The sequence below is a fragment of the Cherax quadricarinatus genome, chromosome 9 (assembly GCF_038502225.1).
Source record: "Cherax quadricarinatus isolate ZL_2023a chromosome 9, ASM3850222v1, whole genome shotgun sequence".
In the NCBI taxonomy this organism is placed as follows: domain Eukaryota; kingdom Metazoa; phylum Arthropoda; class Malacostraca; order Decapoda; family Parastacidae; genus Cherax; species Cherax quadricarinatus.
In genome coordinates, this window is record NC_091300.1 from 7,655,641 (window position 1) to 7,682,572 (window position 26,932).

Consider the following 26,932-nt stretch of genomic DNA (forward strand, 5'->3'; position numbering starts at 1 on the left):
CGAATGTATTAGTCCGAAATCCTCAAGATGTCAGTAGCCAGCCTCAAAGTTTTAACATTGACAATAACCTTATATCAGAAGCAGTGGGCTGTAGGATCTGAGCTGGCAAATGACTACTTGGGCTGCAAAATTCAATTTTCAATATTTTAAACACAACTAGATGCATTTTGTCAATGTATTTTCATATTTTATTTCCCATTCCCATCAAGGAAGATTCTTTGATGCCAGTGTCATTGTATGACCCTTGTGGATTTAGTGCTTAGTTGTAATTGATGCCAGTGAGGCATTCTTATAACTAAAACCAAGCACTAAACCTGTTAAGGGTTGAGGGGCTCTTTATACTAAGAACTGGACCATTCCTTACCTTCCATAGTATCAAACCTGAGTGTTTCCCATTTCTTCAGGCATTGTATGAACCTAACAGGTTAAACCCTTAAACTGTCCAAACGTAGATCTACGTTTGCGCGCGTAGTGCTCCGACCTTAATTTTCTCCATAAGAGAGCACGTGAAAAAAATATAGATCTACGTTTGGAGCGCTACGCAAGCGAACGTAGATCTACGTTTGGACAGTTTAAGGGTTAATGCTTTCACCATCAAGATAGTTTCCCATCTGTTACTGGTATGTGGATGCCCTCACTTTACAGAAAAATTGGATTTAAGTTTTTGTTTATCTATTGGTGACCAAAATACAATTTTTTTTTTTTTGCACTATTATTCTGTTGCACATAATACTGCTATAATGAGAACCTTTAAAACAGGAGATGCCAAAGTCAAATGATTAACCTGAAGAGTATCATTGGCTTGGCATGTTTTCACGGTTCTAGTTATCCAACCGATCATTTTTCTTGCAGTTGTGATAACATTGTTGTGCTGCTTGAACAAGAGATAATCTATAATGTCAGGGTCTTGCATTCATGGAGTACAACAGTTATTGTAATGGGGGGGATGGGAGGGAATATGGTTGGATAACTAGAACTTTCAGAACAAAAGATGCTCAGCCAATGATTAAGTCATTTGTTCTCTCTAGGCTGGAATATTGCTATATACTAACAATCCCTGTTAAAGCAGGCAAAAATATGGCTGAGATGGAAAATATACAGTGGACCTTCACAGCTCAAAATCAGTCAAGCACTTCAATTACTGGGAGTGCTTTAAGTCCATAGAACTGTACTCCTTAGAATATAGACAAGAAAGATACATCATACCCTACACCTGGAAGATACTAGAGGAATTATTCCCAAACCCGAACTCCAAAATTACAACTCGTGAATACAAGAAGCTTGGCAGATGGTGCAGGATACCTCCAATTAAAAGCAGGGGAGCAATGAGTACAGAGAACTAAGCAAGTGTTATGGGACCACAACCTTTCAATGCCCTCCCTCCATGCATAATGGGTATTACCAACAACCCCTTAGCTGTTTTCAAGAGAATTTGGCCCATTCCTTAAAACTGTTACTAATTAGCTGGGCTTTGGCACACATGCAGGCACTAAAAGCTTGATTGATCAGGCCAGCAAACAGAAGGCCTGGTCTGGAACAAGGCTACAGGGGCAGTAACCTCTGGAAGTGACTCCAGGTTAATAACTGCTTAGGTTTGATATCTAAACTTGTTTGGACCTCTCAAAGAATGTGCTTTGATGCCAGTGAGGATCTCTCGATTCAAAGAACTAGGCTTATGATTCCCTTTGACAATTCTGACTGCCTTCCATTTCCCAGGCGCTACATGACGTCTGTGGATTTAGCACTTAAAAGATTTATAAATATTCATATTACATTATTCACTTTTAATCGTAATTTAGCTGTTATCAGCAGCAGTTGAATGTAATATTAGTTTAGTCCATGCCATCCAAGTTTTACAATCTTTTATTTGTATCATCTCAGGGATATTCATTGCTTTAAGCAACATGTTAGGTATAATGTTACCCATCATGTCTGCTAGACAACAGAATATTGTACTTAAACATTCCACTACAGCCATCAACTACAGACAACTCTGCATCCATATCAACACAAACACAGCCAGCCACTTTAATTTTTGTAATTTATATCTTTTTAGTATTTAAAACACCTTAAATTTTGAAATTTTGGATAACTATGAACATTTGTTGCTGTACATATAAAAAGTATATATACAAGTAGAACAGGAATATGATAATTTTTCAGAATGAGGCATGTCTGAATTGGTAGAGTGACTAAGAAAGCAAATGTATTCTGACAACATTTTGCTCATTGTTGAACCCCTCAAGGTAGGTAGGTAGGTGGCTTGATACTTGCATTTTTGATCCAAGGAATTAGGTCCATTCTACCTTTCCTTAATGAGGACCAATTGCCTCCCATTCCCCAAGTGATGTATGACCCCTACAAATTTTGTATTTTCCCCTAGATTAATAATTTGCTCAGTGTTGAGCTTTATGAAGTCATAATGACTGGTCAACACATACTGTCTTTGCCATACATATTGGCACCATTTGCCAACCAGGGGCAGAACCCCCCAACCCCGTGCTTCCAAAAAAAGAATTACATCAGCCCTCAAAAGTCCCTAACTACTCTTCCACTCCTCAGCACCTCCTATAATTAATTTCTGGAGCTGCCTGTTGCCAACAACCATGTCTAAATTACTGATAATGCATTATTATATGACTCAGGCATTCTGAGTCAGCATTTTTGCTCTTATTTGGAAATATCTAGCTTTAAGATTTACAATTCAGAAAGATGTCCGAGTGTGTATGAGAGATTACAGTCCTGTACATATATTTCAAACATTTACTCCATATATTTCACACATTTACTGCAATTCAGTAATGTCTAATGTACCCTTCTCAATTTGAAAGATGTAATAAATGGTATCTAATAGTACAGTACCACAAAAATATCTTGTGACTGCATTTATTACTGTTTATTCTCCAAAGGTCATGACTCCTCTTCCAGTAATCTAGTCGTTTGTCTTCGGCCTCGGCTTCCTCCTCCTCCTCTCTGTGCCTGAAATTCATGACATTAATAAAAACTTTTCTCTACTAGCTTATCAATGTGGTCTTAACATTTACAGTCTCTTCTAATAGGTTAGACTAATGAAAAAATAAATCCTTCACTAAATACTGTATTTTTATTAGTGACTTACAAACCTCTCAATTTGTTTACTTACATTTTCAATCTTTAACTGATAAACTTTTTTTGTTGTACTAAAAAAGGTGCTAAACCATACAAGTCATTTAAAAATGAGTACTGTTAAGTAACAAGTAAAATATAAGAGCAACCACCCAAATGACAAAAAAAGCACTTCATGCACTAACCTGCCGATAGTAGGCTTGGAAAACAATTAGGAAGTAAGTTTCAAGGAATACTACCAAACCAGTGATGCCTGCTACTTCAAGAGCAACTCTTCCTGTGCCAACTGCAGCAATCAGAACAACTATCACAACACCTGCCAGCAGCGAGAGAAGCAGTTCACCGAAGATCATAACAATTAGTCGTAGCATCAGTTTTGCCCTGTTCTGAAGGGAGGAAAAAATATTAACTGAAGTGTTAAAAAACACTTAAATTTGACACTAACAATCAGGGCTGGTGCAAACCATTAGACGAACTTGGCAGCAACATTGAAGAGCAAGTAAATTATTGTTTTTTATTATCACACTGGCCGATTCTCACCAAGGCAGGGTGGCCCGAAAAAGAAAAACTTTCACCATCATTCACTCCATCACTGTCTTGCCAGAAGGGTGCTTTACACTACAGTTTTTAAACTGCAACATTAACACCCCTCCTTCAGAGTGCAGGCACTGTACTTCCCATCTCCAGGACTCAAGTCCGGCCTGCCGGTTTCCCTGAACCCCGTTACTTTGCTCACACTCCAACAGCACATCAAGTATTAAAAACCATTCGTCTCCATTCACTCCTATCAAACACGCTCACGTACGCCTGCTGGAAGTCCAAGCCCCTCGCACACAAAACCTCCTTTACCCCCTCCCTCCAACCTTTCCTAGGCCGACCCCTACCCCGCCTTCCTTCCACTACAGACTGATACACTCTTGAAGTCATTCTGTTTCGCTCCATTCTCTCTACATGTCCGAACCACCTCAACAACCCTTCCTCAGCCCTCTGGACAACAGTTTTGGTAATCCCGCACCTCCTCTTAACTTCCAAACTACGAATTCTCTGCATTATATTCACACCACACATTGCCCTCAGACACGACATCTCCACTGCCTCCAGCCTTCTCCTCACTGCAACATTCATCACCCATGCTTCATATCCATATAAGAGCGTTGGTAAAACTATACTCTCATACATTCCCCTCTTTGCCTCCAAGGACAAAGTTCTTTGTCTCCACAGACTCCTAAGTGCACCACTCACCCTTTTCCCCTCATCAATTCTATGATTCACCTCATCCTTCATAGACCCATCCGCTGACACGTCCACTCCCAAATATCTGAATACATTCACCTCCTCCATACTCGCTCCCTCCAGTCTGATATCCAATCTTTCATCACCTAATCTTTTTGTTATCCTCATAACCTTACTCTTTCCTGTATTCACTTTAATTTTCTTCTTTTGCACACCCTACCAAATTCATCCACCAATCTCTGCAACTTCTCTTCAGAATCTCCCAAGAACACAGTGTCATCAGCGAAGAGCAACTGTGACAACTCCCACTTTATGTGCGATTCCTAAAGGATTCTTTTAGCTTAAGTTCGATGCTTGCTATTTCTCTGACCAGTGTCTCCCTACGCCTTTCAGATATATTTCCTCTTTTAGCCGCTCTGTTATTCTTTTCCGTCGCCTGTAAAGGGAGCGCCTGTCCCTTTCTATTTTACATCTACTCCTCCTTTTTCTTAGAGGAATAAGCCTTGTGCATACATCGAGCACCACCAAGTTAATCTGTTCCAGGCATAAGTTGGGGTCTGTGTTGCTTAGTATATCTTCCCAGCTTATATCAGTTAGGATTTGGTTTACTTGGTCCCACTTTATGTTTTTGTTATTGAAGTTGAATTTGGTGAATGCTCCATCGTGACTAATCTCATTATGTCGGTCTGGGGCTCCACGCATACATGTCTGAACCTCAATTATGTTGTGATCTGAGTATATTGTTTTTGATATGGTGACATTTCTTATCAGATCATCATTGTTAGTGAAGATGAGGTCTAGTGTATTCTCCAGTCTAGTAGGCTCTATTATTTGCTGGTTTAAATTGAATTTTGGTCAGAGATTTAAAACCTCGTGTGAGTGTGAGTTTTCATCAGAGCTGCCTCCTGGTGTTATTACTGCAACAATATTATTTGCTATATTCCTCCATTTTAGGTGCCTTACGTTTAAATCCCCCAGGAGCAAGATGTTGGGTGCAGGAGCTGGCAGATTTTCCAGACAGTGGTCAATTTTTAACAGCTGTTCCTGGAATTGCTGGGAGGTTGCATATGGAGGCTTGTAGACTACCCCAATGACTAGGTTTTGGTTCTTGATCTTTACTGCTAAAACTTCCACTACATCATTTGAGGCATTCAGCAGTTCTGTGCACACAAGTGATTCTGCAATGTACAGGCCAACCCCCCCCCCCCCCCACCTTTTGCCTGTTCACTCTGTCGCATCTGTATAGGTTGTAACCTGGGATCCATATTTCGTTGTCCAAGTGATCCTTTATGTGGGTCTCGGTGAAAGCCGCGAACACTGCCTTTGCCTCTGCAAGCAGTCCATGGATGAAAGGTATTTTGTTGTTTGTTGCTGGCTTTAGACCCTGTATATTTGCAGAGAAGAATGTCATCGAACTGATGGTGTGTGTGTGTGTGTATATATATATATATATATATTTTTTTTTTTTTTCAACAAGTCGGCCGTCTCCCACCGAGGCAGGGTGACCCAAAAAAAGAAAGAAAATCCCCAAAAAGAAAATACTTTCATCATCATTCAACACTTTCACCACACTCGCACATTATCACTGTTTTTGCAGAGGTGCTCAGAATACAACAGTCTAGAAGCATACACATATAAAGATACACAACATATCCCTCCAAACTGCCAATATCCCAAACCCCTCCTTTAAAGTGCAGGCATTGTACTTCCCATTTCCAGGACTCAAGTCCGACTATATGAAAATAACCGGTTTCCCTGAATCCCTTCACTAAATATTACCCTGCTCACACTCCAACAGATCGTCAGGTCCCAAGTACCATTCGTCTCCATTCACTCCTATCTAACACGCTCACGCACGTAGACAGCAACCGCCCAGGGAGGTACTACCGTCCTGCCAAGTGAGTCTAAAACGGAAGCCTGTAATTGTTTTACATGGTTGTAGGATTGCTGGTGTCCTTTTTTTCTGTCTCATAAACATGCAAGATTTCAGGTATGTCTTGCTACTTCTACTTACACTTAGGTCACACTACACATACATGTACAAACATATATACACACCAATCTGGGTTTTCTTCTATTTTCTTTCTTGTTCTTGTTTATTTCCTCTTACCTCCATGGGGAAGTGGAACAGAATTCTTCCTCCGTAAGCCATGCGTGTTGTGGGAGGCAACTAAAATGCCGGGAGCAAGGGGCTAGTAACCTCTTCTCCTGTATATATTACTAAATGTAAAACCTGGAGTTACCTGGAGAGAGTTCCGGGGGTCAACGCCCCCGCGGCCCGGTCTGAGACCAGGCCTCCTGGTGGATCAGAGCCTGATCAACCAGGCTGTTGCTGCTGGCTGCACGCAAACCAACATACGAGCCACAGCCCGGCTGATCCGGAACTGACTTTAGGTGCTTGTCCAGTGCCAGCTTGAAGACTGCCAGGGGTCTGTTGGTAATCCCCCTTATGTGTGCTGGGAGGCAGTTGAACAGTCTCGGGCCCCTGACACTTATTGTATGGTCTCTTAACGTGCTAGTGACACCCCTGCTTTTCATTGGGGGGATGGTGCATCGTCTGCCAAGTCTTTTGCTTTCGTAGTGGGTGATTTTCGTGTGCAAGTTCGGTACTAGTCCCTCTAGGATTTTCCAGGTGTATATAATCATGTATCTCTCCCTCCTGCGTTCCAGGGAATACAGGTTTAGGAACCTCAAGCGCTCCCAATAATTGAGGTGTTTTATCTCCGTTATGCGCGCCGTGAAAGTTCTCTGTACATTTTCTAGGTCGGCAATTTCACCTGCCTTGAAAGGTGCTGTTAGTGTGCAGCAATATTCCAGCCTAGATAGAACAAGTGACCTGAAGAGTGTCATCATGGGCTTGGCCTCCCTAGTTTTGAAGGTTCTCATTATCCATCCTGTCATTTTTCTAGCAGATGCGATTGATACAGTGTTATGGTCCTTGAAGGTGAGATCCTCCGACATGATCACTCCCAGGTCTTTGACGTTGGTGTTTCGCTCTATTTTGTGGCCAGAATTTGTTTTGTACTCTGATGAAGATTTAATTTCCTCATGTTTACCATATCTGAGTAATTGAAATTTCTCATCGTTGAACTTCATATTGTTTTCTGCAGCCCACTGAAAGATTTGGTTGATGTCTGCCTGGAGCTTTGCAGTGTCTGCAATGGAAGACACTGTCATGCAGATTCGGGTGTCATCTGCAAAGGAAGACACGGTGCTGTGGCTGACATCCTTGTCTATGTCGGATATAAGGATGAGGAACAAGATGGGAGCGAGTACTGTGCCTTGTGGAACAGAGCTTTTCACCGTAGCTGCCTCGGACTTTACTCTGTTGACGACTACTCTCTGTGTTCTGTTAGTGAGGAAATTATAGATCCATTGACCGACTTTTCCTGTTATTCCTTTAGCACGCATTTTGTGCGCTATTACGCCATGGTCACACTTGTCGAAGGCTTTTGCAAAGTCTGTATATATTACATCTGCATTCTTTTTGTCTTCTAGTGCATTTAGGACCTTGTCGTAGTGGTCCAATAGTTGAGACAGACAGGAGCGACCTGTTCTAAACCCATGTTGCCCTGGGTTGTGTAACTGATGGGTTTCTAGATGCGTGGTGATCTTGCTTCTTAGGACCCTTTCAAAGATTTTTATGATATGGGATGTTAGTGCTATTGGTCTGTAGTTCTTTGCTGTTGCTTTACTGCCCCCTTTGTGGAGTGGGGCTATGTCTGTTGTTTTTAGTAACTGTGGGACGACCCCCGTGTCCATGCTCCCTCTCCATAGGATGGAAAAGGCTCGTGATAGGGGCTTCTTGCAGTTCTTGATGAACACTGAGTTCCATGAGTCTGGCCCTGGGGCAGAGTGCATGGGCATGTCATTTATCGCCTGTTCGAAGTCATTTGGCGTCAGGATAACATCGGATAGGCTTGTGTTAATCAAATTTTGTGGCTCTCATAAAAAATTCATTTTGATCTTCGACTCTCAGTCTGGTTAGCGGCTTGCTAAAAACTGAGTCATATTGGGACTTGAGTAGCTCACTCATTTCCTTGTTGTCATCTGTGTAGGACCCATCTTGTTTAAGTAGGGGCCCAATACTGGACGTTGTTCTCGATTTTGATTTGGCATAGGAGAAGAAATACTTTGGGTTTCTTTCGATTTCATTTATGGCTTTTAGTTCTTCCCGCGATTCCTGACTCCTAAAGGATTCTTTTAGCTTAAGTTCGATGCTTGCTATTTCTCTGACCAGTGTCTCCCTACGCATTTCAGATATATTGACCTCTTTTAGCCGCTCTGTTATTCTTTTCCGTCGCCTGTAAAGGGAGCGCCTGTCTCTTTCTGTTTTACATCTACTCCTCCTTTTTCTTAGAGGAATAAGCCTTGTGCATACATCGAGTGCCACCGAGTTAATCTGTTCTAGGCATAAGTTGGGGTCTGTGTTGCTTAGTATATCTTCCCAGCTTATATCGGTTAGGACTTGGTTTACTTGGTCCCACTTTATGTTTTTGTTATTGAAGTTGAATTTGGTGAATGCTCCCTCGTGACTAATCTCATTATGTTGGTCTGGGGCTCCGCGCATACATGACTGAACCTCAATTATGTTGTGATCTGAGTATATTGTTTTTGATATGGTGATATTTCTAATCAGATCATCATTGTTAGTGAAGATGAGGTCTAGTGTATTCTCCAGTCTAGTAGGCTCTATTATTTGCTGGTTTAAATTGAATTTTGTGCAGAGATTTAAAAGCTCGCGTGAGTGTGAGTTTTCATCAGAGCTGCCTCCTGGTGTTATTACTGCAACAATATTATTTGCTATATTCCTCCATTTTAGGTGCCTCAAGTTGAAATCCCCCAGGAGCAAGATGTTGGGTGCGGGAGCTGGAAGGTTTTCCAGACAGTGGTCAATTTTTAACAGCTGTTCCTGGAATTGCTGGGATGTTGCATCCGGAGGCTTGTAGACTATCACAATGACTAGGTTTTGGTTCTCGACCTTTACTGCTAAAACTTCCACTACATCATTTGAGGCATTTAGCAGTTCTGTGCAAACAAGTGACTCTGCAATGTACAGGCCAACCCCCCCCCTTTTGCCTGTTCACTCTGTCACATCTGTATAGGTTGTAACCTGGGATCCATATTTCGTTGAGAAACTTTTGTTTTTCCTTTTGGGCCACCCCGCCTCGGTGGGATGCGGCCGGTGTGTTTAAAGAAGAAAGATATATATATTTTTTTTTTTTTTTTTTTTTCAACACGTCGGCCGTCTCCCACCGAGGCAGGGTGACCCAAAAAAAAAGAAAGAAAATCCCCAAAAAGAAAACACTTTCATCATCATTCAACACTTTCACCACACTCACACATTATCACTGCTTTTGCAGAGGTGCTCAGAATACAACAGTTTAGAAGCATATATGTATAGAGATACACAACATATCCCTCCAAACTGCCAATATCCCAAACCCCTCCTTTAAAGTGCAGGCATTGTACTTCCCATTTCCAGGACTCAAGTCTGACTACATGAAAATAACCGGTTTCCCTGAATCCCTTCACTAAATATTACCCTGCTCACACTCCAACAGATCGTCAGGTCCCAAGTATCATTCGTCTCCATTCACTCCTATCTAACACGCTCACGCACGCTTGCTGGAAGTCCAAGCCCCTCACCCACAAAACCTCCTTTACCCCCTCTTTCCAACCCTTTCGAGGACGACCCCTACCCCTCTTTCCTTCCCCTATAGATATATATGCTTTCCATGTCATTCTACTTTGATCCATTCTCTCTAAATGACCAAACCACCTCAACAACCCCTCTTCTGCCCTCTGACTAATGCTTTTATTAACTCCACACCTTCTCCTAATTTCCACACTCCGAATTTTCTGCATAATATTTACACCACACATTGCCCTTAGACAGGACATCTCCACTGCCTCCAACCGTCTCCTCGCTGCTGCATTTACCACCCAAGCTTCACATCCATATAAGAGTGTTGGTACTACTATACTTTCATACATTCCCTTCTTTGCCTCCATAGATAACGTTTTTTGACTCCACATATACCTCAACGCACCACTCACCTTTTTTCCCTCATCAATTCTATGATTAACCTCATCCTTCATAAATCCATCCGCCGACACGTCAACTCCCAAGTATCTGAAAACATTCACTTCTTCCATACTCCTCCTCCCCAATTTGATATCCAATTTTTCTTTATCTAAATCATTTGATACCCTCATCACCTTACTCTTTTCTATGTTCACTTTCAACTTTCTACCTTTACACACATTCTCAAACTCATCCACTAACCTTTGTAATTTTTCTTTAGAATCTCCCATAAGCACAGTATCATCAGCAAAAAGTAACTGTGTCAATTCCCATTTTGAATTTGATTCCCCATAATTTAATCCCACCCCTCTCCCGAACACCCTAGCATTTACTTCTTTTACAACCCCATCTATAAATATATTAAACAACCATGGTGACATTACACATCCCTGTCTAAGACCTACTTTTACCGGGAAGTATTCTCCCTCTCTTCTACACACCCTAACCTGAGCCTCACTATCCTCATAAAAGCTCTTTACAGCATTTAGTAACTTACCACCTATTCCATATACTTGCAACATCTGCCACATTGCTCCTCTATCCACTCTATCATATGCCTTTTCTAAATCCATAAATGCAATAAAAACTTCCCTACCTTTATCTAAATACTGTTCACATATATGTTTCAATGTAAACACTTGATCTACACATCCCCTACCCACTCTGAAGCCTCCTTGCTCGTCCGCAATTCTACATTCTGTCTTACCTCTAATTCTTTCAATTATAACCCTACCGTATACTTTTCCTGGTATACTCAGTAAACTTATTCCTCTATAATTTTTACAATCTCTTTTGTCCCCTTTCCCTTTATATAAAGGGACTATACATGCTCTCCGCCAATCCCTAGGTACCTTCCCCTCTTTCATACATTTATTAAACAAAAGTACCAACCACTCCAACACTATATCCCCCCCTGCTTTTAACATTTCTGTCATGATCCCATCAGTTCCAGCTGCTTTACCCCCTTTCATTCTACGTAATGCCTCACGTACCTCCACCACACTTACATTCTGCTCTTCTTCACTCCTAAAAGATGGTATACCTCCCTGGCCAGTGCATGAAATTACCGCCTCCCTTTCTTCCTTAACATTTAAAAGTTCCTCAAAATATTCTCGCCATCTACCTAATACCTCCCTCTCCCCATCTACTAACTCCCCTACTCTGTTTTTAACTGACAAATCCATACTTTCCCTAAGCTTTCTTAACTTGTTTAACTCACTCCAAAATTTTTTCTTATTTTCATAAAAATTTCTTGACAGTGCCTCTCCCACTCTTTCATCTGCTCTCCTTTTGCACTCTCTCACCACTCTCTTCACCTTTCTTTTACTCTCCATATACTCTGCTCTTCTTATAACACTTCTGCTTTGTAAAAACCTCTCGTAAGCTACCTTTTTCTCTTTTATCACACCCTTTACTTCATCATTCCACCAATCACTCCTCTTTCCTCCTGCCCCCACCCTCCTATAACCACAAACTTCTGCCCCACATTCTAATACTGCATTTTTAAAACTATTCCAACCCTCTTCAACCCCCCCACTACTCATCTTTGCACTAGCCCACCTTTCTGCCAATAGTCGCTTATATCTCGCCCGAACTTCCTCCTCCCTTAGTTTATACACTTTCACCTCCCTCTTACTTGTTGTTGCCACCTTCCTCTTTTCCCATCTACCTCTTACTCTAACTGTAGCTACAACTAAATAATGATCCGATATATCAGTTGCCCCTCTATAAACATGTACATCCTGGAGCCTACCCATCAACCTTTTATCCACCAATACATAATCTAATAAACTACTTTCATTACGTGCTACATCATACCTTGTATATTTATCCTCTTTTTCATAAAAAATGTATTACTTATTACCAAATTTCTTTCTACACATAGCTCAATTAAAGGCTCCCTATTTACATTTACCCCTGGCACCCCAAAATTACCTACTACTCCCTCCATAACATTTTTACCCACTTTAGCATTGAAATCCCCAACCACCATTACTCTCACACTTGATTCAAAACTCCCCACGCATTCACTCAACATTTCCCAGAATCTCTCTCTCTCCTCTACACTTCTCTCTTCTCCAGGTGCATACACGCTTACTATAACCCACTTTTCACATCCAATCTTTATTTTACTCCACATAATCCTTGAATTTATACATTTGTAGTCCCTCTTTTCCTGCCATAGCTTATCCTTCAACATTATTGCTACTCCTTCTTTAGCTCTAACTCTATTTGAAACCCCTGACCTAATCCCATTTATTCCTCTCCATTGAAACTCTCCCACCCCCTTCAACTTTGTTTCACTTAAAGCCAGGACATCCAGTTTCTTCTCATTCATAACATCCACAATCATCTCTTTCTTATCATTTGCACAACATCCACGCACATTCAGACTTCCCACTTTGACAATTTTCTTCTTCTTATTCTTTTTAGTAATCTTTACAGGAAAAGGGGTTACTAGCCCATTGTTCCCGGCATTTTAGTTGACTTTTACAACACGCATGGCTTACGGAAGAAAGATTCTTATTTCACTTCCCCATGGATATAAAAGTTAAAGTAATAAGACCAAGAACTATTAAGATAAAATCAAAGAAAACTCAGATGAGTGTGTATAAATAAACGTGTACATGTATGTGTAGTGTGACCTAAGTGTAAGTATATATATATATATATATATATATATATATATATATATATATATATATATATGAGAGAGAGAGACAGAGAGAGCGAGAGAGAGAGAGAGAGAGAGAGAGAGAGAGAGAGAGAGAGAGAGAGAGAGAGAGAGAGAGAGAGAGAGAGAGAGAGAGATAGATGTAGATATAAATAGATGTAGATATAGATAGATATAATTTATTTATATTTGTTTTACATGATGGTAGGATTGCTGGTGTCCTTTTTTCTGTCTCTTAAACATGCAAGATTTCAGGTCCATCTTACTACTTCTACACATACATGTACAAAGATATATATACACACCCCTCTGGGTTTTCTTCTATTTTCTTTCTAGTTCTTGTTCTTGTTTATTTCCTCTTATCTCCATGGGGAAGTGGAACAGAATTCTTCCTCCGTAAGCCATGCGTGTTGCAAGAGGCGACTGTAATAACATTTTCATTCTCCTTTGGTGATAAACTACACAGTAATGTGGTGCAGCTCTCTCCACACAATAACTCCACACAATATTAAATTTTTGGAAATGATGGTGGAAAACAACTTGAAGTTCACCTAGAGTGCCAAATATGCAACATCCCCCCAATGAAAAGCAGGGGTGTCACTAGCACGTTAAGAAACCATACAATAAGTGTCAGGGGCCCGAGACTGTTCAACTGCCTCCCAGCATACATAAGGGGGATTACCAACAGACCCCTGGCAGTCTTCAAGCTGGCACTGGACAAGCACCTAAAGTCGGTTCCTGATCAGCCGGGCTGTGGCTCGTACGTTGGTTTGTGTGCAGCCAGCAGCAACAGCCTGGTTGATCAGGCTCTGATCCACCAGGAGGCCTGGTCACAGACCGGGCCGCGGGGGCGTTGACCCCCGGAACTCTCTCCAGGTAAACACTACTGGAGTTTACCTGGAGAGAGTTCCGGGGGCCAACGCCCCGATGGCAATTACTGTATAGTATATTTGTTAATACAATCTCTTCTAGAGCAAGTGTCTTGATTTTGAAGGGCTGTTTATCCAAGGAACTGGAGCATCCCTCAACTTCCTTGGATTCTGTATTTAGCCACTTATGAAATACTGGGTTTAGAGCAATTTGATAAACTATTTCATAGAAAGGGAAGGAAAGTATTACAGTATATCAAGGTCTCATGAAGGAGACTTGGACCTGCCTTGCATGGGCCAGTAGGCCTGCTGCATTCTTAAAAAAAATCTATTTCATTCCCCACTGATGATTTATCAAATTTTACTGAATATAAAAAATATCCATTCATTAAGAGGAACATAGAATCAGATCTAAATAGAAATATATGACTTAAAAGATGATAAACAATCTCTAAAAAGAAATGAACCACTTCTGAATATTCACCTTTTTAATACCCAAGATCATTAGGGTGCTGAAGGTAAATTTTAGGAAGTCCATGGCCACCCGACATGACACCACACCAGACACTGCATTAATAAAATAAACACTTAATGCAATGCATTATATCAATGTAAAGTAAATTAACAGAAAGATAGAATACATTTTTTTTCTACAGAAAAGCTCTTGCTATATAAAAGTCAAATGTACGGATAACTTTTTCTACTATGCATATGCTAAAATTTTTAAGGAATAGAATGCCAGGCCAGCACAAAAATCTCTCAAACAACCATAAAAACCACCGACTAGGTCACTATATGACAAGACCCACAAGGATAAATTTCATCATTTACTATTCAGTGATCAAGATTATCCCCACCCTTTCAACAGACGTGTCTTGATACTGGTGTAGTGCTCAGATGTGCCTTGATACTGGTGTAGTGCTCAGATGTGTCTTGATACTGGTGTAGTGCTCAGATGTGCCTTGATACTGGTGTAGTGCTCAGATGTGCCTTGATACTGGTGTAGTGCTCAGATGTGCCTTGATACTGGTGTAGTGCTCAGATGTGCCTTGATACTGGTGTAGTGCTCAGATGTGCCTTGATACTGGTGTAGTGCTCAGATGTGCCTTGATACTGGTGTAGTGCTCAGATGTGCCTTGATACTGGTGTAGTGCTCAGATGTGCCTTGATACTGGTGTAGTGCTCAGATGTGCCTTGATACTGGTGTAGTGCTCAGATGTGCCTTGATACTGGTGTAGTGCTCAGATGTGCCTTGATACTGGTGTAGTGCTCAGATGTGCCTTGATACTGGTGTAGTGCTCAGATGTGCCTTGATACTGGTGTAGTGCTCAGATGTGCCTTGATACTGGTGTAGTGCTCAGATGTGCCTTGATACTGGTGTATTGCTCAGATGTGCCTTGATACTGGTGTAGTGTTCTTATCTGAGGAACAAGTTATCCTCATACTCAAATCAAATCTTGTTACCTTCCATTTCCCCAGGTACTGTGACCCCTTCAGGTTTACTACACAATGCTACCTCTATGCACCTCTCAAGCTACGTTCCTTGACTCTGGTGAGGGGGTTCTTGATCTTGGGAATTGGATCTGTGCTCTGGTTCCCTGAATTGAGTCTGAATACCTTCCATCCCCCCCCCCCCCCGCACAGGCACTGTGTAATCCTACAGGTTTAGTGCTCCCCCATGATTATAATAATACCTATGCATCAGAAAGGTTCTCCACTGGAGGACCATCATTTCATATTACTCTAGTGATATGTTCCATGCACTCAGGTTTGGTGCTTTTTCAATATGCAGTAATAACTGAAAGACTCGCTGTATCAAACTTGCCACAGGTTTCTGAAGTTAAGCCTGCAAGATCAGCACACCTGCCTAGCAATTAGTGGATAAGGACTCAAGCTTCCTCAGCCCAGTCTTACGTGGGTTTAGAACTCCACTGAATAACTAGTCACAGATTTCTTTGATATGGTGAATGGTTCTCTATTTCTTAGATCTAATCTGATAGCTATCAATTCCTAAGGCATTACATATATGACCTCTTTGGATTTAGTATTCCATTAATATAATGTAATTCTTCATTGTCTTTTGTAAGAGCATACCCAAACATGCTGCCTCCAATGAGCAAACTATCAGTGCCTTTTAAATCATCAAATCATCAGTGTTTAATAATGATGCATCAATACCCTTTGGGCGAGATAAGGGGGAGGTGGGTACCTTCAGACTAAAAGGCTCTTGATCAGATAAACTGGCACTACCCTTCCCATTTCTGTATCAAACCTCAGTATTTCCCAAGTGCTGTGTGACATTTATTGGTATTGTGCTTCCACAAGGATATGATGTCATTCAATATATTACAAAGAACTTCTCTAACTCGCCTATCATTTTAACATGGGCATGGCAGTCAGGTTCGTAGAGGAACTTATTTTCACACATTACTGTAATTTCTTCATCCGTCTCATTGGTTTTAAAGAACACCTTCAGCATGCACAGGAAATCTAAGATGCTAACTATCTGTGAAAAAGACATTTAATTAGTACATGTATCTGCAAAATTTTCTGAAATTATAAATGGATAAAAGTAGATGTGCAAGGGTTATACACACATGGGGAATGAAGTACTTTGGACCCCCGGTTCGCGATATTAATCAGTTCCTAAGAGCTCATCGTAAACCAAAATTATCGGAAAGCGAATCAATTTTCCCCATAAGAAATAATGGAAATCAAATTAATCCGTGCAAGACACCCAAAAGTATGAAAAAAAAAAACCTTGTAACAATTGTAACATTGTGTCAATCGCATCTGCTAGAAAAATGACAGGATGGATAATGAGAACCTTCAAAACTAGGGATGCCAAGCCCATGATGACACTCTTCAGGTCACTTGTTCTATCTAGGCTGGAATATTGCTGCACACTAACAGCACCTTTCAAGGCAGGTGAAATTGCTGACCTAGAAAATGTACAGAGAACCTTCACGGCGTGCATAACGGAGATAAAACACCTCAATTATTGGGAGCGCTTGAGGTTCCTGAACCTGTATTCCCTGGAATGCAGGTGGGAGAGATACATGATTATATACACCTGGAAAATCCTAGAGGGACTAGTACCGAAATTGCACACGAAAATCACTCACTACGAAAGCAAAAGACTTGGCAGACGATGCAACATCCCCCCAATGAAAAGCAGGGGTGTCACTAGCACGTTAAGAGACCATACAATAAGTGTCAGGGGCCCAAGACTGTTCAACTGCCTCCCAGCATACATAAGGGGGATTACCAACAGACCCCTGGCAGTCTTCAAGCTGGCACTGGACAAGCACCTAAAGTCGGTTCCTGACCAGCCGGGCTGTGGCTCGTACATTGGTTTGCGTGCAGCCAGCAGTAACAGCTTGGTTGATCAGGCTCTGATCCACCAGGCCTGGTCACAGACCGGGCCGCGGGGGTGTTGACCCCCAGAACTCTCTCCAGGTAAACTCCAGGTAATAACAATTGAATAATAACATGGAATAATTGATACTTACCTTTAATGAAGATCTGGTGATGATTGATGGGATGGGAGGAGGGGATTGTGTTGAACCTATTGTTTAGAAGGGGTATCCCCCTCTATACAACACAACTATACTATACAACTTGGCCAGCTCCGACACATGCACTCCACTTTCGTACTTTGCAATTATCTCTTTCTTCATTTCAACAGTCATTAGCACCCTTGGTCTCGAAGGGTTGGCACTAGAAGCTTTCTTGGGGCCCATGGTGACTTATTTTGCAGAAACAAGCACCAAAAACAGTGATAATATGGATAATATGGAATGTACCGAATGTATCCTTAGATGCGCGCACACTGGCTGGCTTGTAAACACTGGCACACACGGGGCAGTTCAGGCCACACGTGGACACGTCTTGTACGAATCGCATCGCATACCGGGTTTTGTAACAGGAACCGAGGCAAATTTTTTGCGATATAATGCATCGGATACCGGATTTATCGGATACCGATAGCATCGCGAACCAGGGGTCCACTGTATAACCAAAGTTGATTCCAGGAAGTTTGCAATGCTAATAGTACTTTGGATCAAGAGCCCTTCACCAGATTCAGGGCACCATTCCCCTTTAGGCCAGTTTTTAGAAAATGTGAACTTATAGCATTTTATTTACATACTTCCCAAGTTTCAATAATGGCATAAAGCCAGATTTAGGGTGAGTGGCCTTGATGAAGGGCTCTTGATCCAAGGAGTTAAGGTTACCCTATTCTTGGATCAAACCTCATTACTTCACATTCCCAGGTGTTGTATGGCCCCTATAGATTTAGAGTGCCTGTTATAAAATCGACCTTAGCTTTTGACCCACAAATTAAAACTCACCAGACTATGGGTTTAGAGATTCCCAATGACTAATAATAATGTTCTTAATATTTATTCGAAGAAAACGAATACTAAACCCACAGGGGTTATACCATGCTGTACATTATAAAAAAGTACTGCAAAAAAAAAAAAAAAAAAAAAAAAAAAAAAAAAAAAAGATAATGGTCACATAACATACATTGGTAACAGTAGTAGTCACAAACAAGTCAAACGGGAAAAAGTAAATTAAGAGAAGTCATTAAAAACAGGTTTTAAAAATAGACATCACTCATGAAATTAAGAAATGGTTAAATAAAACATACTGTTCATACCATAAAAATAATGTCCCAGCAAAAGCATCATTCATACAAAACAGCAGTGGTCATGAACAAACTTTAAAGCCAATCTAAATGAAACTCTACAAAGCCTCAAAATATCATAAAGGCAGAAAATAGGACATCACCAACAAGGTGCAGTTAACAACCAGAATCCAAACTTCTAGCCTGGTCCTACCCCTACTTAACAGTAAAAATTTACACAATTGAGTTATTTGGGGAAGGGGTTGACAACTTGAGAATGTTTCACAAGGCATGGGCCATATAACATTCCAAAAACCAAGTCTAGGTTAAATTCTACATAGCAACACAAATATACATGGGTTACATGTTGTGGGGTTAGGTGCTTGAGGTACAGATAAACAAAACTTAAGCTGGGTTAAAACCACAAATATGAAAAAAATCAGGATCTGTCTGGGCAAAGGGGCAGAAGAAACCAGGAGGGGCGAGGGGCATCAAGCATGATCCAGAGCCCCTCCCTCTCCCCCCCTTTCTCCTCCACATCTCTCTCTCTCTCCCTCCCTCCCTCTCTCCCTTCCTCTCTCCCTCTCCCTTCCTCTCTCTCTCTCTCCCTCCCTCCTCCCTCTCTCTCTCTCTCTCTCTCTCTCTCCTCCCTCTCTCTCTCTCTCTCCCTCCCTCCTCCCTCTCTCTCTCTCCCCCCTCCCCCTCTCCCTCTCTCTCCTCCCTCCCCCTCTCTCCCTCTCTCTCCTCCCTCCCCCTCTCTCTCTCTCTCTCCTCCCTCCCCCTCTCTCTCCCTCTCTCTCTCTCTCCCTCCTTCCCTCCCCCCTTCTCCTCCCTCCCCCTCTCTCTCCCTCTCTCTCTCTCCTCCCTCCCCCTCTCTCTCCCTCTCTCTCTCTCTCTCTCCCTCCCCCTCTCCCTCCCTCCCTCTCCCTCCCTCCCTCTCCCTCCCTCCCTCTCTCTCCCTCCCTCTCTCCCTCCTCCCTCCCTCTCTCCCTCCTCCCTTCCTCTCTCCCTCCTCCCTTCCTCTCTCCCTCCTCCCTTCCTCCTCTCTCCCTCCTCCTCTCTCCCTCCTCTCTCTCTCTCTCTCTCTCTCTCCCTCTCTCTCCCTCTCTCCCCTCCCCTACCTCTCCCCTCCCCCTACCTCTCTCTCTCCCTCCCCCTACCTCTCTCTCCCTCCTCCCCTACCTCTCTCTCTCCCTCCCCTCCCCTACCTCTCTCTCTCTCCCTCCCCTACCACTCTCTCTCTCCCTCCCCTACCTCTCTCTCTCTCCCTCCCCTACCTCTCTCTCTCTCCCTCCCCTACCTCTCTCTCTCTCCCTCCCCCTACCTCTCTCTCTCCCTCCCCTACCTCTTGAAAGGAAAGTATCCTCATACTACTGCAATGCACACTAACGAGGGAAAATTCTTAGGAATCCACCTTGATAATAGACTCAAATTTCATACACATATACAACAAATTTCTAAGAAAATTTCCAAGACTGTAGGCATACTATCGAAGATATGGTACTATGTTCCACAGTCAGCCCTCCTGGCCCTATATCACTCTCTTATTTACCCCTATCTCACCTATGGAATTTGTGCATGGGGCTCAACAACAATTAACCATCTCAGACCACTAATTACCCAACAAAAGGCTGCAGTTAGAATGATAAATTCTCACTACAGGCAGACACCTCCACCAATATTCAATACACTAAACCTACTCACCATACAAAACATCCATACTTATTACTGCACCTATTACATACATAGAACACTTAACTCTGATATTAACCCTCCCCTCAAACATCTCTCTTGCCAACCTCAACAGAACACATGACCATAACACAAGGCACAGATCACTCTTTGATGTTCCTCGTGTCTATCTCACACTATGCAAAAACTCAATGCACATAAAAGGCCCTAAAATCTGGAATTCATTACCTGTAAATATAAAAGAAACAATACCTGTTTATAAATTCAAGTCTCTTCTCAAAGATCACTTACTCACCCAAAACCAAATAAATACTGAATAACTGAACCTTATAAATTGTATATCTTAAATGTTTCTCACAATTATATCACATAAATGTTAAACCTAAAACCGAATCTAACTTTACTATATTTTTAAATACACTACCTAACAGAATACTTCATACGACTGAATGTACAACAATGCATGCAACCATATGACCTGTCTTTGTAATACTCACTTGTGCTTTATAGTAATCTGTTTACATTAATGTTTTATCACTGATTTCATCATTGCTTAGTTAATCTTAAGTTAATTTTAAGCCAGCCCGTAATGCTATGCATAGTATAAGTGGCTTTGGCATGCTGCTCTTATCTGTATTTTTTGTACCTCTGTATGTGTGCTCAAATTGTTAATAAATAAATAAATAAATAAATAAATATTTGATGAAAACCAAGGATCCCAATGGAAACAAGTCACTAACTTCTTTCTGTTATCCAGTACGAAGCTTCCTCTAAGGAAGAAAAATATGGAAAATTTTATAGGGATGATTACCTGTATGTACCTCAACATTATATACATACAAGTAATCTCGTTGGGAGACAACCCTATATTGTTTACCGTAGTCACCCCGTGTAGATATGTGAGAAAACTTACCACCCCTGGTCACTGGAGGTGGGCCTTCGACTCACAATCTTATCCATATCTATCCGAGACCAGTATAGATTGGATAGCACCCACAAGTACGGCGCTACTAATTAATTGTGGACTGTATAGATTATATTAGTGTAACTGAATGAAGGGGGTAGGTGACACATGAATATATCCATCAAAGAAAAAACATTTGTATATAATCCCACCACTTGCCAGATATTCTCTGGTGGTCACTTGATGTAAGCTGGATCACCTATAACCTATCCAATTACAACATACCTAACTGGCTAGTATCAGTCTGCTATAACTAGAAGGTTTACTTAACTGTGGGTGATTGATACTCCTTATTTCCTCCATTCACCACCTCATTTCGATGTCCTGCTACACCGACACTGTTCTTATTCCAGCAGGACGAGGTATCCATTGGTTTGTCCCGGTTCAGAAGTCATGACTCTATAAACTTCACTTTCCTCGGGACGGGAACAACGTGGTCTAGCGTGTTCACTCGGAGCAAGGCGACTTATTTCACTTCACGCATTCTCTTAACTTAGCGTTATTATCATTAATTACATAACAATTCACAAGACGATTTAATGTCTCATAATTATTATACACATTAGAGATCACTCCATTAAGATCTGAGACCGATGAGTGACGATTAAACCAAGGGTAATTTTCCCCGGGACCCAGTCCATGGCGACGCGCCAGTCACCACCGGTCCTACCCTTATTCACTCGTTTTACCACTATTACGGTGGTTCCGTAAATCACGTTCCCTCACTCTCCACCAGGAGCAGTTACGACACTTCCTATTATGAAATGAGGCCTATATTAATCCTTAGGCCGCCGTGAACGCCAATTTCCTGGTCCCATGTTTCACAGCCTCTTAAACCCATTCAAAACTGCCGCCTCCCCATGCCCCGAGTCGACCTCTACCCCTGCGCATGCGCAAAGGGAACTCTTGGTTCTATCCTATTTTCAAATACATTTTTGACCCATATCGACACATTAAACACCTATTAGGCACTATAGCTTCGGAAAATTAAAATATTTTCCACAAAAAAAAAAAAACAAGAGCTGAAAGTTTGAAGTTTACTCAAAAAAATACATCCTGCAATTAGTGCACAGAATCCAACGAATGCAAGCACATTAACGCCAGTAAACTGGTAAATCTGTACTTACTCCCCCCAAAGGCGCTGTATAATCCTACGGGTTTAGAGTTCCCCCATGATTATAACAATATTCACACAACACACCACTCCTAAGCGCTTTATGACTCATGGGTTCAGCGTTTATTTTTAATATGCTGCAATAATAAAACTAAAAACTATTATCTTAGCGATCCATTGGCTACCCATTCACCCCTCTTCCGTAATACAATATCACGTGATAATAACCGCAGTCTAACATATAGCCAGGAGCTGTGACTCGACCCCTGCAACCACAAACAAGACTGCATACTATCGTTTTGGTTTGCCCGAGCCACAGTACAGAACCACTAAAATCATCTCATAAATTTTCTTCATTCGCTTCACACGGCGAGGGTCTCGGTTCGATTCCCAGCCAGGGTAGAAACATTGGGCGTGTTTCTTTACACCGGTCGTCTACGTTCACCCATCAGTAAAATGGGTACCTGGATGTTAGTCGACTGGTGTGGGTCGCATCCTGGGACAAAACTGACCTAATATGCCCGAAATACTGAGCATAACAAGCGGCTTTCTATACAGTAGTATGTCATTGATGTCAGCCAGGACTGTATACCTTGTACATGTACTTGTAATAAATGTATTATTATTATTATTATTAAAAATGTCACGATGCGTCCTGCACTCACAGACTAAGTCACTCACTTTTTTTTCCCCCAATTTTGTTATCGAGTAATTATTCAGAAATGCAAGTTAATATGTTGACGTAGCCCGACCGATTATTATTATAATCAAGGGGGAAGCGCTAAACCCGGAGGATTATACAGCGCCTGGGGGGGGATGTGGAAGGCATTCAGGCTTAATTCGGGGAACTGGAGCACAGATCCAATTCCCTAAATCAAGAGCCCCTCACCAACATCAAGGAACCTTCCTTGAGGGGCCAGCCCGACCGAGAATAAAAATATTAAAATGTCTAGGCTATTTCCAGCGCTTTGAAACACACGAAATGTAATTATTGTTAAAAATTACAAGTCAGCGTCAAATAATATTTCCTGATTAATAAAGCAACAACATACCAAGTCTTCCTCTCTACTGAGGTCTTACCTGGAGTTTACCTGGAGAGTTCCGGGGGTCAACGCCCCCGCGGCCCGGTCTGTGATCAGGCCGCCTGGTGGATCAGAGCCTGATCAACCAGGCTGTTACTGCTGGCTGCACGCAATCCAACGTACCAGCCACAGCCCGGCTGGTCAGCTTACCTGTATCAGGCAACACAGGATGAGGCTGCCTGTACGCAGGCTGCAGCAGAAGCAACAATCTTTCGGCTCCTGAGGTTTTGCCTGCAAAATCATTATCAAATCTTAAGTTCAAGCTCAGGTTCTCTAGTTACAAATTAAATGACTTAGCTAGTAATGTGCCTTAAAACATACGTCATCTTTACACATTTGAAGGAAATTTTTCAAATTATTGCATTAATGTTAAGCGCTGAACCTCTCAAGGTAGATTCCTTGACCCTCGTGAGGGGCTCTTGATCTAGGGAATTGGATCTGTGCTCGTTCCCTGAATTAATCCTGAATGCCTTCCAACCCCCCCCCCCCACATGCGCTGTATAATCCCATGGGTTTAGCGCTCCCCATGATTATAATAATGAAGCGCTGGGGCATGGGTGACTTATGTTTGATCCATGGAAGGGGAGAAGTCCAATTCTTTAGATCAAGAGCCTTCCCCCCCTCACCAGCATCAAGGAACAGATCTAAATGGATTGTGAAAACGTGCAATTGCATTAAGTTTTATAACCTACATGAACTGTATCACTGTAGGCAACAAGAGCATTTCACCCCTCCATGGAAGATGTGTTCATTTAATATCACATACCTACAAGTCCCTCCCAAGAAGCTCATTGCTAGTAATCCCTTCCTTAAATCTCTTGTTAGAGCAACTGCTCAAGAAGAAATTTCTCACCTAGCTGGTAGTAACAAGTTATCACAAGTTATATACACTGATGGATCTAAACAGGAGTCTTCTGGCGGGGCTGCATCTGCTCTTGTTGCCACCTCCCTAGTTAAGAACGATAATAAATTTGTTGAGTTAGGCATAAGAATTAACAACTGGGCGTCTACACTGCAAACTGAATTGTTTGCAATCCTAATGGCGCTAAAGCTAACCTATGACACTGAGCTTGACTCTATCATCATTACTGATTCTATGTCATCACTGAAGGCTCTTGACTCATATGACTCCAACAACATGCTCATTGGGGAAGCCAGGTATAGATACTCAAAAATTAGGGACAAAGGAATTAATGTACAATTGCTATGGATCCCATCACACATTGGATTACTCCTTCATGATAAAGTTGATATGTTAGCCAAGAAGAGTATCGAGAAGGAGAATGTAGAATATAACTTTGGTATAACTGTGTCTAGCATTAGGAATAATATTAGGAGAGAAGTAAATAATGAAAATGATTGTTATAGGAATGCAGTTAGAAGCCTGAGTAGATCTATAACCCACTATGATAACATGAACGTAGATAAGTATGTTTATGGAGCAACTTGCAATGTGAACAGACTGACTGATGTTGTAGTGGCCAGGCTTAGGCTTGGTTACAAGTACTTCTGGCAGTTTGGGAGACACACAGATGATGATCAAACTAAATGTAAATTATGTGATCAGGCATATGGTCACTCTCTTGAACACTATGTGCTTAATTGTCCACTTATTGAGGAATACAGAGACAGACAGTATAATAACCTATGTGACATGTCAAGATATCTTATTAATGAAAATAAGATACCAGATATACTAAGCAAATTTCCTAAATTTGCTTGTAACAGATAAGTGAACTATAGATATGTAGATATAAATCCATATGTATTCCTGTTAACCCTTTGGGGCCTAGTTCCTAGGCCTTTTGTGTATCCATATGCTCTCGCGCTACCGTCCACAGGATGGATATGGGGTGCACAATAAACTAGCCACTTCGGTGGCAAAATCTAATCGAAATATTAACTATATTACAAAAAATTTTTTTTTTTTATATTTTTATTTAAAACAACACAATACATTAAATAAATAAAAGAACACAGTATCAGTTCTTACTCAAAATTATAAATCTCATTGTCTAAATGAACACAGACGATTAACGTTGTGTTGTCACACCTGTCCCTCATCCCATATACATTACATCCAATGTAACTATGTTAAGTAAGATTACATCATTATTATTATAACCAAGGAAAACCCAAACCTACAATCTGCATTATTTTTTCCACTTTGTTATTTATATATTATTAATCCACATAATCTTCAAACTCCTTTACAATACTCATTATTGCCAGTGCCGACACAGCTGACACTTCTACCCCCCCCCCCCGTATGTACAGTCCCCATTCTAAATAACATACATTAATTTCCTAATGAATGGTCATTGAAAACAATTTCTACTAAAATAACCCAACCCAGCAGACTTCCAAACAAAAACAGTCAGGGTCATTATAAGACATGTAGGAACGAGTCCTGCAATCATATATGTATACATATACGCATGCATATACACATACGTGTATGTGCACTTATTCATAAAAACAAACTAAATCATACATAGAAATAAATCGCTAAATGACTTGTCTGCAAATAAACTAAATATTACAATCTATGATAGAACTATACCAAAGACATTGGTTCCCCCAAACACCCTACACATACACAAAGTTAATGTTACTGATTAACACTCAATATATAATAGGACCTTCCATACAAAATAAGGGTATATATAAACCCCATCAAATACTTATATATTTTCGTACATAGTGCATAATGTACATATTCAATACAATAAAAAAAAGAGGTGTATGACAAGGCTAAATCTATCTTCAGATTAAAAATATACAAGACATAACCTCACATTATACATATAAATATAAACCTCCTATATGAAATGATTCTTATAACAATAAGGGAAAAAACCGAAAATCACATACAACTTTTGACTCTGTGATTTTACAAAAATTCATAAGGTCTACATATCCGGAGACCCCAACGGCTCCCTACAATAAACTTTACCCACATCAACCACCTTGCAAACCAATCAACCATACCTCACCAGGCTTCCAATCACACCAAGAGGGCGCACCACTGAAGAGACCAACCCCTTGCCTCTCACCCCATACTCAAACGGAGTAAACGTTCAACAGTAAGTCCACGATATCCCTCCGGAAAACTAATTACCCACCTTCCCCCATATAATTGTTTGTTCCTACATGCTGTCCTATAAAAACTCGCCGCCAACGCTTTTATCCTAATGTTCCCCTCCACCTCCCTCATCCCCCAAGAAACATACAAGTAATCAACTATTACATATCTGATAGCCCTTCCCACCTCTTTGGGTACCCCTTCCATATCTAACATTAAAGCCCTAAGGGGTGATATCTTTCCCCCCCCCCCCAATAAAAAGAAAACCCTCTTCAACCACAATCTTACCACCTCCAATGCAGAACAAAAATATACTACATGAAAAGCCGTTTCAACTTCCCCACAAAAAGCGCATGACGCCTCTCTCACAAAACCCATTCGTCTTAGCACCTCTTT

The 26,932-nt window shown here is 41.3% G+C and overlaps 1 protein-coding gene across 1 annotated transcript in view; it reads right to left on the bottom strand.

Moving 5' to 3' along the window:
- Positions 1-623: 623 nt before the first annotated feature.
- The window catches only part of LOC138852460 (uncharacterized), a 31,079-nt gene continuing 4,770 nt past the window's right edge, over positions 624-26,932 (bottom strand). Inside the window, exons 3-7 of the mRNA XM_070083196.1 lie at positions 23,602-23,682; positions 16,340-16,475; positions 14,454-14,536; positions 3,291-3,491; positions 624-2,979 (exon numbers count right to left, since the gene is read on the bottom strand). Of these exons, the coding sequence (XP_069939297.1) occupies positions 2,911-2,979; positions 3,291-3,491; positions 14,454-14,536; positions 16,340-16,475; positions 23,602-23,682 (570 nt within the window). The 3' untranslated portion in view covers positions 624-2,910. The remainder of the gene's footprint in view (positions 2,980-3,290; positions 3,492-14,453; positions 14,537-16,339; positions 16,476-23,601; positions 23,683-26,932) is intronic.